General features: G+C 34.5%; 1 protein-coding gene across 9 annotated transcripts; it reads left to right on the top strand.

Moving 5' to 3' along the window:
- Positions 1-897: 897 nt before the first annotated feature.
- Positions 898-7385, top strand: LOC109798466 (ubiquitin domain-containing protein DSK2a). Of its 9 annotated transcripts, none has more exons than XM_020358777.3 (8): positions 899-1283; positions 2268-3020; positions 3194-3420; positions 3507-3617; positions 3992-4111; positions 4997-5025; positions 6345-6434; positions 6946-7085. In XM_020358777.3, the coding sequence occupies exons 1-7, from the start codon at positions 1064-1066 to the stop codon at positions 6406-6408; spliced, it is 1524 nt and encodes a 507-aa protein (XP_020214366.2). In that variant the 5' UTR covers positions 899-1063; the 3' UTR covers positions 6409-6434; positions 6946-7085. The 9 variants fall into 9 exon arrangements, with proteins under 9 accessions (XP_082931208.1, XP_020214366.2, XP_029127088.2 ...); XM_029271255.2 differs by having other exon boundaries at positions 3531-3617; XM_020358775.3 differs by having other exon boundaries at positions 900-1283; positions 4053-4111; positions 6946-7385.
- Positions 7386-14036: the final 6651 nt, after the last annotated feature.

Here is a 14036-nt window from a genome sequence, read left to right on the forward strand (position 1 = left end):
AATATTGAAAGAAAAATTAGAAGATGAAAAGATAAATGAGAAAGAAGAATTGAAAGACAAAAGATGAGAAGATGAGAAAAAGAGAGAAGATAATAAAGAAGAAAAAGAGAGAAACAAGAAAAATAAGAAAAAAGATTGAGAAGAGAGAAGAAAAAAAAAACATAAATAAGAAAAATAATTATACAAAACTTCAAAAATTTTAGAGAAATTATAAAATGAATAAATCATATATAAATTTTATTAAAAAATTTCACAAAATCTATCATTTAAAATAATTTATTAAAATATTTATGTTTTTAAATATAAATAATTTTTTAAAGTAAAATTTTTTTAATTAAATATTATTAGATTTTAACTTTAAAAAAGAATTCTAATTGTTGTTGAATACATTAACACACTCTTAAAAAAAGCATATTTATCTTAATTAAATATTACATGACTTATTTATATTAAAATCCTAATTCAATATAACCTTTTTTATATTATAAATTAATAATAATAATAATAAAATAAGTTAATATTTTCTAATTTAATAATTATAAATTAAATTTTCTATTATTTTATATAAGATGAAATAATTATTATTTATACAAAATTATATTTATATTTTATTTTTGGAATTATATTTGTAAAGTTAATAAAACAAGTATCATTTTATTTTTTTTAAATTAAATAACTATTTTATTTAAAACTTACTATTAAATTAAAATTTTAAAATATATAAAATAAAAAAATATTTTTTCATATAATTCCAAGAACTAAACTAAATTGTTAATAAAACTTAATTGGACTCATTTTGGCTCTAAGTACATGGTAAATTATGAGTATTTTTTTTTGGATATTTGTTTTTCTTTAAATTTATTTTACAACAATTTAATCTTGTTATTAATTATAATTTCCCCTTGGGTTGATCTGTGTCTCAAGTTGGGCAACTCGCTGGGTCTCCCCCAACATCTGGTTTCTGCACCCTCTTCGATCCTTCTAGGGTTAGGGTTTGCTTCCCTCTTCCCTTCGTTTCAATCCCTGCAAGAGCGTGAGACTGACGCGCCTCCCCAGAAACGCCATGGGAGGTGACAGTGCCGTTGAGGAATCCGAAGCAGTCGACGTCAACATCAACGTTCGCTGCTCCAACGGTTCCAAGTTCTCCGTTCAGATTGCCGTTGATTCCACCGTCGCTTCCTTCAAGGATCTCGTCGCTCGCAACTGCGACATCCCCGCCGAACAACAGCGTCTCATTTACAAGGGTCGCATCTTGAAGGACGATCAAACTCTCCGAAGCTACGGTATTTCCATAATCCCTTCTCGCCGGTGTCATTTTATAATTTTCTAAAAAAATGATTTTTTATGAATTAAATGGTGTTTGGGTAGGTATTATAGATTCTGTGCAGTTGATGAAGGTGTTCATGCGATTCTGATTGTATTTTAATTAATGCTTGGCTGGTTCGTCAAATAAAATGGCTCAACACGACATGGAATATGAGTTATGATCGGTTAGGATTTTAAAGGGAATACTGTATCGCGTTTCTTAACCTATTTCTAAGGGAAGATGAGGTGTTTTATGTGGAAGTGAAGGGTGTTATTTTCTCAACCTGAGGGAGATTGTTAGTGCTTCCGTGGCTTGTGATGCCCTGCTGCTATTTTTTATCCTTTTTTTTATTTAGAAGAAAATGAAGGATAGGGTTGACAGGAATAAAAAGGAAAAAGGCCATTGGAAGCTTCATTGACCGAGTATTTTTTATGTTTTGTCAATTTTATGCATAAGGAAGGTATGGGTAAAATGGCAAAGTAGGATATTGTTATTGCATGTATCCTCAAATATAATACTAAAATGTGGCCTTAGGTTGTTAGCTAAGGAATCAAAAGTGAGAAGTTTTTATGGAAAAGTAACACAGCAATTTTTGTTAATAACTTTCTATTTATTAGTTACTTAACCAGTGTTCTTAGGTTAGTCATTAGCAGGATCCTTAATATTCATCACTATCATTCATGCCGTATTCTTGAAAATCGGAAATATCTTTCAAGCATGTCACATACAGATTCTTCAGAATGTAATAACTCTCTTTTTTGCCTTTGTGTGGCTTAAGAATAATGTAGGATTAATTTGTTGATGATCCCCAGAAGTTTTTGCTAGCATAGCCTGTATTAGGTAAATTTTATATTGTGTTCCTCAAAAGCAGCTGACACCTGTTCACACTAAACTCCAAGGTTGTTAAGAAAGTATTCCTTAAATGAGTGAGCATAACTCAAATTTCTATTAATCTTTATAGGTTTGGAGGCAGATCATACTGTCCATTTGGTCCGTGGCTTTGCATCTGCCAATACAACTGGTGGGACCAATACTAGTAGCAACAATACCAATACCACAACAAATAATGCCCGAGGTGCTGGTGTGAATGAAGGTGGGGGTTTAGGAGGGCCTGGTGTTGGTGTTGGAGCTTCACTATTCCCTGGACTTGGTATCAATGGGACTGGGGGCAATGGTTTATTTGGCGAGGGATTTCCTGATCTTGAACAGATGCAGCAACCATTTATTTCAAATCCCAATTTAGTGAGAGAAATAATGAATTCACCTGCCATGCAGAATCTAATAAATAATCCTGAGGTAGTGCGGAATCTTATAATGAATAATCCACAGATGCAAGAGCTCATGGATCGAAACCCCGAGCTAGCACACATTCTTAATGATCCCAGCACTCTCCGCCAGACCCTTGAAGCTACAAGGAACCCTGAGATCATGCGTGAAATGATGAGAAATACAGACAGAGCAATGAGCAACATTGAATCTTCTCCTGAGGGATTCAACATGCTGAGGCGCATGTATGAAAATATTCAAGAACCATTTTTGAATGCCACCACGATGGCTGGTAATACAGGACATAATAATGCAGCAATTTCAGGGACTCATGGTGTCCATGCCAGGGATCAATCAAATAATCCCTCAACCACTAATTCTGAGGCAACTGCTGGTTCTCCGTTGCCCAATACTAATCCACTTCCAAATCCTTGGTCCTCAACTGGAAGTAAGTTCTGATACTACATTTTTTTTTTCTTAGGATCCTGTGACTGAGTGTCACTTTACATCAGGTTGTTTTAAAAGCAATTCTCCTTAAGCTAATATTTTGTCTGTTTTAAGGATACTGACTACAAATTTTCATCATACTGTCATTATTGATGGTGAACATTATATTTGTAGCTGGAGGTGCTCAAAGTCAAAATAACACCAGAAGGTCATCAACCACTGGTGGGGATGCTAGGCAGCAAGGACCTACTGGCTTGGGAGGGCTTGGTCTGCCAGACCTTGAAAGCATGCTGGGTGGAAGTGCTATGCCAGATGCTGCTTTATTGACCCAGTTAATGCAAAATCCAGCTATCTCACAAATGATGCAAAGTATGCTTTCCAACCCACAAACTTTGAATCAGGTATTTACATACCGTACCTAGTACAAGTATAGCATGCTATGTGCACACGTTGAACTGATCCTTCTGATATCGAATTGACATTTTAGATTCTTGGTGTTAATTCTGAGCAGCGCGGCATGCCGGATTTAAATTCTCTTAGAGAAGTAATGCAAAATCCAGAATTCCTTCGTTTGTTTTCTTCACCCGAGACACTGCAGGTAGGCATATTTAAAGTTCTATATCTGTTGATGTGTTTCAATGAATATTCATTCTCAAGTGTAGGGTTGGGTATGTGTCTTTGCTTGCATTAATAAGTATGTGGCCTAATACTCAGAATTTCATTCATTCAAATGTTGCAACAGATGTTTGCATATAGTTTCATTGCGATGAATTCTAGTAGTTCTTAGTATGAAAAATAATGAGCATTCAGACCTAAACCGGCCAAGGGCAGGATAGGTCAAAACCCTCCTACCTAGTACCTAAGCATTTTTTGGGGATTTTTTTTTGTTTGTAAATTTGCAGGCTTTCAGCAGAAAATTTATTATATGAATTATGATATAGAATGATAGAGGCCATATTGCCTGCTATGCAGTTTCATAATTCCTTGCTTTCAGTTGATATTCTCACAACTCTGCCTTATTGCACAATGACAGCAACTTTTATCTTTCCAGCAAGCTCTTATGTCTCAGCTTGGTCAGCAACAATCGACACGGTAAGCAGTTCTTTATCCTGACCTTTCCATACACACCTGGTATTGTTGTGCTCATCCTTAAAAATAAATAAACTTTGAATGTGGTGAAGTCTCTTTCCTTTTTCATCAATGTAGTTATTTGCTAAGCCCCACTCACTAGCACACCCAATGCAGATGACCTTAGGCTTAGATGCCTCATTTGACATCCACAAATAAGTGGTTGTATAAGCATTTTTGCATTTAATTTTTCATGATGACTTGCAAAATCCTATTAATTTTATAGCTTCATTTTCGCTGCTAATGCTTATAAGATACTGTGCTTGAAAGCCAATTGTTTTTAATATCTTCACATTAACAATAATTGAATAAATTTTAAATGTCTGTCCAAGAGAGCAGGTCTGCATTGCATTTTTATTTTTAAGGAAGTCCAGAAATGGAGATAGCTGATTAAGGTGTGTAATGTCTTTTTAAAATCCAAATTAGATGATGTCCTTCATCATGTATCATGTCATTGACTCAGGTATTTGGAAGTAAAAAATTTGCTTTCTATTCTATTACATGCTTTAATTTTTTTATAAAGGGAAGTGAAGTTACTTTGTGAGCTTGGAAATTCTATATTCTTCTTACTAAACCATATGGTACTTCTTGCATTGCAAGCATCTATCAAAATCTGCATTCAACATTTCCCAGTACTTAACAGTACTTAAGGTATAAATCTTGATGTGGTGGGTGCCATAGTTAATGTTTGGTATGGTTGATGTCATTTCTTAGACTAGTTTGGTGGTGGTTTATGTTTTAGATGGCCTAATATGTTAAAATACAACATGCATATATGTCCTTGTTGACTTCTTTTCCTCATCATTTTTTGCTCGTGTGATTTTCTATTAACCTGCTAAGCTTCAACAGGGAATCTGGTCAAACTGGCGGGGGCACTGGTATGCAAGACAACCCTTTATTTTTATTCTCTTGGTTTCTGTTAATATAAACTATTAATTTTTAAATCATTGCTATGATATTGCATTGTCAACTAAAATTGCTTTTCATCTCTTTAGATGATTCGTCACGCTTGAGTTATATGGATAATAAAAAAAATTTAGGCTAACTTATATTTTTAAACCCTCTAATTTTAAGATTCATTTTAGTCCCACTATTTTTAATAGATTCAAATTTGTCCTTTAATTTTTGAAAAATGTTCAATGTTGTCATTCCGTTCAAATTAACATTAATAACATTAATGAAATTAGATAAAAGGACAACATTAAACATTTTTTGAAAATTATAGGACCAAATTGAACATTTAAAAATAGTGGATCAACTTGAATAAAAAATTATCTAACATTTTTGTCTAGATAAATTTGAATTTTCTTTTATTTACCTTAATAAAATAAGATCATGATGACAACAAATAGTATTTGGACTTAAAAAAATGGTCACAAAATGAAGGAGTTATATAATAAAAGAAGTTATTAAATAGTTAAAAGAAAATTCAAATTTATCTAGATAAAAAAATGTTAGATAAATTTTTGCTCAATTTAGTTCCTCTTTTTGAAATGTTCATTTTGGTCTCACTATTTTTAAATAATTCAATTTGGTCCTCTAATTTTTTAAAGATGTTCAATGATGTCCTTTTGTTTGATTTCATTAATGCCGCTAGTGCCAATTTAGACAAAAGGATAACATTGAAAATTTTAAAAAAATTAGAGGATCAAATTGAACAATCTAAAAATAGTGGACCAAAATGAATCTTAAAAATAGAGGGACCAAAAGTATAATTTAACCAAAATTTTATAAATTGGTTGAACATAATGTAATGTTGATGATATTCAGGTTAGCAGGGGATTTATTTATTTTCTTCTGATTTGCTTAAAATGAGAATCAAAATGAGAAATTGATCATGGCTTGTACTTTGATGACTTCCTTTACTCAGATTTTTCTTTTGTGGTTCATAAGTAACAAAATCTGGGTGTGCGTGTTTAAAAAGTTATGGAGCTTGGCAGAGGGGAAATGCCTAAAATCCTTTCAGAACTATATTTAAGCCCATTAAAGCCCCATGACCCATTAATTCATATCCTACAGTATCATTAGAAGGACCAGATGCATTAAACAAATCTTTTGGTCTGATTGTATCCCTAGTAATGAAAGGGGGAAGTTTCAAGTTAGGTGGTGGCTGTTTTGGATGATGCAACTGCCATTTGATTACTAGCATAAATCGGAATAGTTGATTGAAATTTCTATGGAATGATTTTATTGATAGGACCAATGAACAACTTGGGATTGGAGATGTTATCGAGCATGTTTGGTGGACTTGGGTCTGGTAGCCTTGCTGTTCCTAATAGATCAAATGGTTAGCATTACTGTCTTCTAGTTTTTTTTCCTTCTAATTAATTGTGTTTGGTTCAACTTATTTTGGAGAAATAATGTCTTCTACTTTTTCCAGTCAGCTTGCTGAGAGCTTTTGAAAGAGTAATTATTTCCCATAGAAAAATTGTTCCCAAACATGGGCAAAATTATATTCATCTGTAGCTTCCTATACTATTACGATATTATTTAGTTCCTCACTGGGTCTCCAATTTTAAAAGAGTTCCAATTTCTATTCAAGTTCTTGCCTCTAGAAGAGCAATTAAACTTCTAACAGTAAACTGAATTCGGGCTCTAAATTTTTTTTAAAACTATGGAGTCTCAAAATGATTTTATTTGCCCCAATTTAACTGTGCTGAGTCGGGATCCAATTTGAAAATTATGATACGCAAAACTGCATTATAAACATTCAAAATAAAGGGATGTCCTAAAATATCCCCCAAGGTGTTATTTACCTAAATTTTTCATTGCTCTCACCGACTTTGTTGTCTTTTCAGAGCCACCGGAGCAATTGTATGCCACCCAACTTTCACAGCTTCAAGAGATGGGATTCTTTGACACACAGGAGAACATAAGGGCTCTCATTGCCACTTCGGGGAATGTTCATGCAGCAGTTGAACGACTATTGGGGAACTCTGGTCAGTAGCAGACAATGTTGGCAATTTCCTTTTGGTCAAGTTCACTTATGTTGATTTCCGTGGTTGATCACTTTGAAATCAGTAGTGTTCAGGCGCCTTGTTGGGTATTTGAATAAAATCAGAAATCTGTCCAAATTGTAGTGGTCAGAGCTGAAATGGTGTAGGTTATATACATTGGACTGTGATTGTTCCTTCTAGAGGTCCAATTTCTTCATGTACATACTTATATTGAAACTAGTTTTAGACGCAGCAGGAGAGCTTTAACATTTTGAAATGAATTGATTTTTTGTTTGGATGAATGCTTAATAACTCCATAATTACTGATTTGGCCGGTGGAAGGGGTTGTGAGACTTATCTGTTAAAATATAAAATGGTAGAGGTAATATGAACTACCAAATTGATTGATTTAGCTTCTATGTCAGTCATGTTATTTTTTTGAACAAATATGTAGAATTTCTTTTTTCTCCCAAGTATCTAAAGTATGTTCTCTAAGTTAGCTTAATGGTACATAAATTATTTTGCCTTAAGTTCTGTAACATCCTGATCGCTGTCATTTGCAATTTTCCCTCAAACACTAACTGGCTTTTTCGTCATATTAAATTAAAAAAAATTATTAAAATAAATTAATAAAAATATTATTTATCATATTAAATAATTTTGGCCATGTCAGATTAGAAAGGAGGCAAGAAAGCGTCAATTGTGGTGACGATTTCTAGAAAATGTCAAGTGACGCTTTCATGCATACACGGAAGGGAGAGACGCGTTCACATATGAGAGAGGGGTCTTTTGCATGGCAACACAAAATGTTATCATGGTTGACGTTTTGTGCACATGCACGAATCAGTGAAAATTGTCATTATGGTTGACGTTTTGTGCATGAAGTGCAAAACGTCACATTGGCTAACATTTTGCTACATATGTCCACTTATCCTCTGTGCTTAGTGTTCAATGCTCGTTGTAGTAAAAAACTATAGGCCCGTGAACGTAAAGTCTAATCCGCGTGAATGTAAAGTCTCATCATTTCTCTAGCTAAGTGTGAGGGTAAATTTATTATCCTTGACAACTTTTCTCTTCATTATGTAGTCCTCAATTCTTCAGTTGATATTTTCATTTTGCAACTTTTCTCTTCATTCTCATATCTCTATCTCTTGATTCTGCATATTTTTACTTTCATTTTCAAAATGTCTTTCATTTGCTTATTGTATTATAATGTTAGTAGAATTAACAATGATCAAGGTTGCAGTTTTACAGGTAACACAAAAATAATTCGTCTAAATCATGGATTGGATTTTGAATCTTTAAAGAAAAAAATTCATGCCAAATTGAAATTGCATCATAACCAAATTGTTCCTAGCATCACTTGTAGATATTTATAATCTCTGAATCCCATTTTTTATCTAGTTGGAGAAATTGCAGACGATGAAGATGTTGCATGCATGCTTAATGGTTTTGAACGCCAAAGTTATATGGTTATGGTAGAATTATATATCGATGTTGATATTGTTGACACATCTTCTTTTTCTTTACAAGATTTAACTACAACTGTAATAGCTCGATTTTCACAGATTTTTTTGAAGGTCCAAAGGCCCAATAGAGGTGATTTAGTAGCCCAGAACGGACCGTTTCCAAATTGGAACGGGTTGTTACAAACTACTAAAACGAGAGTGATTTTGTAGTTTAGAACGGGTCGTTCCCAAACTGGAACGGGCCGTTCCAAAATACAAAAATTGTCTACAAATTTTAGATGGGAACGGGGCATTCCCAAATTGGAACGGGGCGTTCCAAATCACAAAAATTCCTATAACCCTAATTGAGAACGGGTCGTTCCAGATATGGCTGTTGTGGGTTAAGTGCAACCCCAGAACGGGCCGTTCTGGTTTGAGAACAGGCCGTTCTGGATGAGAATTTTACACATGCCATCAGAGTCCAGAACGGGTCGTTCCGGCGACGCCTGATGCCTATAAATAAAGCGCTCTGGCACTCCCAAAATCACACTTTTCAGTTCTGACTTCTTTTTTCTACATTCTCTTCTTTTCCTTCTACACTCTCTGAAGATCGAGGGGCACTTAGAGGAGGAGACCAAGGAGATCTCTGTTTTAGTTTCAACTGCTGTTTATACAGGTATAGGGGAAAATGAGATTATTTATATATAGAGTTACATGAGGGAATTGGGTAGAGGAAGAGTCCCTTAGGATTATGAGTAATTTTATAATTATTTATGTTTGGAGAATTATTGGTCTTATGTGATTTTATATGTATTTAGGACTACAAATATATGATTAATTTGTAAAAATGATGCTTTGGGAGAGAGAACGAAATTATAGAAAAGTGTCTGTAAGTTAGATTTTGAAAAAATTGGATTATTTCTGTTTGAGGAATTGATGATCCCATTAGACTGTATATGTATTGAGGATTAGAAATATGCTAATAATTTGTAAGAATGATGATCTGGGAGAGGGAACGAAATTGTAGAAAAATGTCTGTGAGCTAGGTTTTGGAACAATTGGGGTTTTACTCTTTATGTTAAGATTATATTAAATGTGTAATTCCATTGATTATTATATTAATTGATAACATGATGTTGCGAATGGTATGTTATGACTTAACTGGCCAATTAATTATGATGTGAGTATGTGAACATGAGATGAGATGTTGTGTGGAATGTGAATGTGATGTGATTATGGTTCTTCACACTTATGACCAGGGGTGAGCACGACCCTGGATTGTTACATGGGTATCGTGACCTTAGATAACATGTCAGGGGTGAGCACGACTCTGGATTGCTACGTGGGTATCGTGACCTTGGATAACATGTCAAGGGTGAGCACGACCCTAGGCTAGATATGCTACAGGAAAACGTGACCTTGACACAGTGTTATATTAGGGGTGAGCACGACCTTGGATTGTTACGTGGGTATCGTGACCTTGGATAACATGTCGGGGGTGAGCACGACCCTGGGCTAGATATACTACAGGGGAAACGTGACCTTGGCATAATGTTATATTAGGGGTGAGCACGACCTTGGATTGTTAAATGGGTAACGTGACCTTAGCATAGTGTGAAGTGCAAGATTTGTGATGATTGGTGTGATTGCGAATTATGACGTGATGATGATGCATGATTGATCGAGTTATGATAAGTTAAAATGTTTATGAATATTTTATTAAGTATAGAGTTATAATGAGACGATATGTTGCGTTTTCCTTATGTGCTTTATATATAAATGTTTTCTTTTCTCACCGTATAATTTGTGGATGTTTTAGGTGAGGAAGATCCGGCTATGAGTGACATCTAGAATGCTAAAAGTTGAGTTATGGGTGTGCTCTGATAGTGTGACATCGGGGCAGAGGGTCTTAGGATATGAATATTTAATTGGAGTTGTATCTTTCTTTTAAAAAAAATTGTAAACTCTTATGTTTTATTTTTTTCAAGTTTCAATTATCATGAACATTGAGGAATAACTATGAAAGTTTTATGTGAACCCTTTTACCAAACTCATAAATTTTATTCTTTAGTTTATTTACATTTTTTACAATATATATATATATTGGGGTAGTAAGGGTGTCACATTTAGTAGTATCTGAGTCGGTCGATCCAATCAGCCGTGAGTTATGAGTCTATTATGCTTGTTTGGTAGATGAATGATGGAATGCATTGATTGTGAAGCTTATTGGTGTGCTAGTGTGATTGATTATGTTTGTTGTTATTTAATTGTGTGTACTCTAACAATGTTTTGCTTTTTGATGAGGATAATGATGATGATGTTGATGTGTCCTACACTTTTATTGTTTTCTCAGAATTTGGCCGAAAGACATGATATAGCTTAGTTGATGTTATTCATAATTGCTTATTTGTTTTGATACTTCTTGCTTACGTAATAAGTAGTGATTGAGTGGTATCGCTCGTGTTGCGAGCATATGTGCCAGTAGTGGTGGATGAAGCCTTGTGCTAGCCAACTAGAACTATTAGAAACTTGGATGTGGGTGAGACATTGATTTGTCGAGTGTATTAAGAGTTTACGATTGGTGGAGTTTCTGACATCTATAGTTGTAGCGGTTGAATCCAAGGTGGTTGTATGTTGAGAATTGGAGTTTTGATATTCTTGATGAGAGATTGGAACGTTGGTAATTTCCTTGAGTGTTGGTGTTTGCATGTTAACCTTTTATGGTTTAGGTAGCATGTGAGTTTTATTCTCTAAGTCTTTTGTGATGAATATGTGAGTTGTTTTGGTTTAGGATTGTAGTGGGAAGCTTGAATATGAAGTTGAGGTGTGAGTTTGGAAGGGTTGAGGTATTTTTGTGGCCTTAGATATATTGATACACTATTGCTGTCTGGTGTAGAAGATATTTTTGCTGCAGTGTTGTTGTGCCAGTATGAGTACTGTATTGCAATAATTAGATTTTGTGGTCTTCATGAAAGTTGTATCCTTGGATGTTATCTTTTTAATTGAACTGGAATTAGGTAAAACGGAGGTCTAGAACTTCAGTTATAACTGCTTTGGTGATCAGAAGACTAGTTGTAAGCATTAAATATATTTGTTGTGGTTTTTGAATTTTTAGCTAAGAAGATGATCTTTTTAGAATCTTATGTCTTCATAAGAGTTGTAGCTTATTCTCTTAGCTTTCTTTTGAGATAGGTTTGAGATCATTGGGATGAGTATAACTCTCTGTGTGTCATTTGCGTTGATAGTTGTTGAAGGGAGGAATATGTTGTCATGATGTTTTTGAGTTGTTAGGCATAGCAAGGATAAAAACTGATTTGGATATGATGTTCTGAGGTGTTTTCATTGAGAGGTTGTTTAAGATGGTATGATGCTATGTGGTAAGGTTGGTTCATGTACATGCTATATGGTGTAAACGATGACTGATTCGTACATGCTTATGGATGGTATATATGAAGGATTAAAGTAGGTATTCTAATATGATTTGATATGAGGATAGATGACCTTATGGATCAATTAGTGAGTGTTTATGTGTTTAGTAAGATTGACCTTAGGGTGTGATATTATCAGATTGGAGTTGAGAGTAAGGTTATATCCAAGACAGATTTAGGCTAAGTTATCTAAGTATGATTTTTGATTGTATGAAGTGAATTTTATAGGCCCTATAATTTCTAGCAGAGGTATAATGTAGATCTACTTAAGGTAGCAGTCGTGCTTAAGTGGGAGATACCAAAGTCAGTTAGTGAGATTATGAGTTTTCTTGGATTAGCTTATTATTATAGGAGATTAATTGAGTAAATTTCTAAGATAGCATTACCTTTGACTAGATTGACTAGGAAGGAGTTGCCTTGTGAAGGATGGCAAATGTGAGAGTAGGTTCCAAACTCTTAAGGAAAGATCGACTGGTACACCAATGTTAACATTGGTCGATCTTAGTAAGTCTTTTGTGGTATATGTTAATGTTTCTAAGATAGGTTTGGGTGGAGTGTTGATGCAGGAAGGAAAGGTATTAGCTTATGTTTCTAGGCAATTGAAAATTCATGAAAGGAATTACTTACCCATGACTTTAAGTTAGCGGTTGTAATATTTACACTAAGATTTGGAGACACTACCTATATAAGTCTAAGCTTGAGGTATTTAGTGATCATAAGAGCCTTAAATATCTTTTGACCAAAGAAGTTGAATATGAGAAAAAAGAGATAGTTGGAATTTCTCAAGGAATAAGATTTTGATCTTATTTGTTATTTGGCCAAAGCCATTGTGGCGACCGATGTTTTGAGTAGGAAACCTTCATATTTATCTTCCCTTGTGATTAGAGAGATGGATCTTTTTGCTCAAATTGGGGATTTAAGTTTGAATCATGAGATTACCCTTAGTAGTATGAGACTACGTATGACTGGAGTAACTAGTGGATTGTTAAAGAAAAATTGGAGGAACATAATTAGTTGATTCATTTTGGTGATAAGATATGAGGCTATAGGACAAGATAATGGATAAGAGTTTGCCTTGGGTATATATGAAGTGGTATGACTTTGAGATCGAGTATGTGTACCTAGTGAACTTATGTTTAGGTGTTTGATCTTTAAAGAGGGTCATAGAAGAAAAGCTAATATTGCGGCAAATGCCTTGAGTAAGATGACCATTCACCTACCATCTTTGATGATTTAAGGGTTGGATTTGATTAAAGAGTTAGAAACTTAAGCGTGATGTGTGAGCTCACCCTTAGAAGCATTGAATTGAGTATGTCGAAAGTGACTAGTGCACGAGATTAGAGAAGCCTAGGAGTTAGATCCTTTCTTAGTGAACCAAATGGAAAGGATTGGTAGGGGTATGGGTAACCCTTTATGAGTGGAATTTGATGGTGTTTTGGGGTTCAATGATAGGATCTATGTGCCTAGTAACCCCCAAATTAAGGAAGATGATGTTAGAGGAAGGACATAAGAGTACTCTTAACATTCATTTAGGAGCTACTAAGATATATCAGAGTGGCGCAGCGGAAGCGTAATGGCCTAAGGTGAAGAAAGGAGTAGAGAAATTTGTGAACTCGTGTTTAGGGATGGCAAATATACCCGTACCCGCGGGTAATACCCGAACTCGTCCCGACTTTGACGGGGAATACCCGGTTTGACCGGGTACGGGTAAAACCCGATATATTAAATCGGGTACGGGTACGGGTACGAGTATGTACTTACCCGCCCCGTACCCGTACCCGTACCCGTCCCCGTTCTTATTTTTAATTTAATATTCACTTTCAATTTAATTATATTAAAAAAATTTAATATTTTTTATATGTGATTTTTTATTATAATATGAGATAAAGAAATAACCTAATTATAATTATAATATAATAAAAAAATAATTTAAAAATATCATTTTTTTTACAAAAAATAAAAAATAAAAAAATTGACGGGTACGGGTATGGGTACGGGTATACTCGATACTCGACGGGGACGGGGATGAGGATGAAAATCTATACCCGACGGGTATGGGGACGAGGATGGGGATGAG

Source organism: Cajanus cajan, chromosome 5 (genome assembly GCF_000230855.2).
Source record: "Cajanus cajan strain Asha chromosome 5, NIPB_CcT2T_4, whole genome shotgun sequence".
NCBI lineage: Eukaryota > Viridiplantae > Streptophyta > Magnoliopsida > Fabales > Fabaceae > Cajanus > Cajanus cajan.

Excerpts from the sequence above, each read along its gene's own strand:
- LOC109798466 (XM_020358775.3), top strand. The coding sequence starts at position 1,064 with ATGGGAGGTGACAGTGCCGTTGAGGAATCCGAAGCAGTCGACGTCAAC. Across the intron at positions 1,284-2,267 it reads TCAAACTCTCCGAAGCTACG|GTTTGGAGGCAGATCATACT; the intron begins GTATTTCCATAA and ends TAATCTTTATAG. Across the intron at positions 3,618-4,052 it reads CTTCACCCGAGACACTGCAG|CAACTTTTATCTTTCCAGCA; the intron begins GTAGGCATATTT and ends GCACAATGACAG.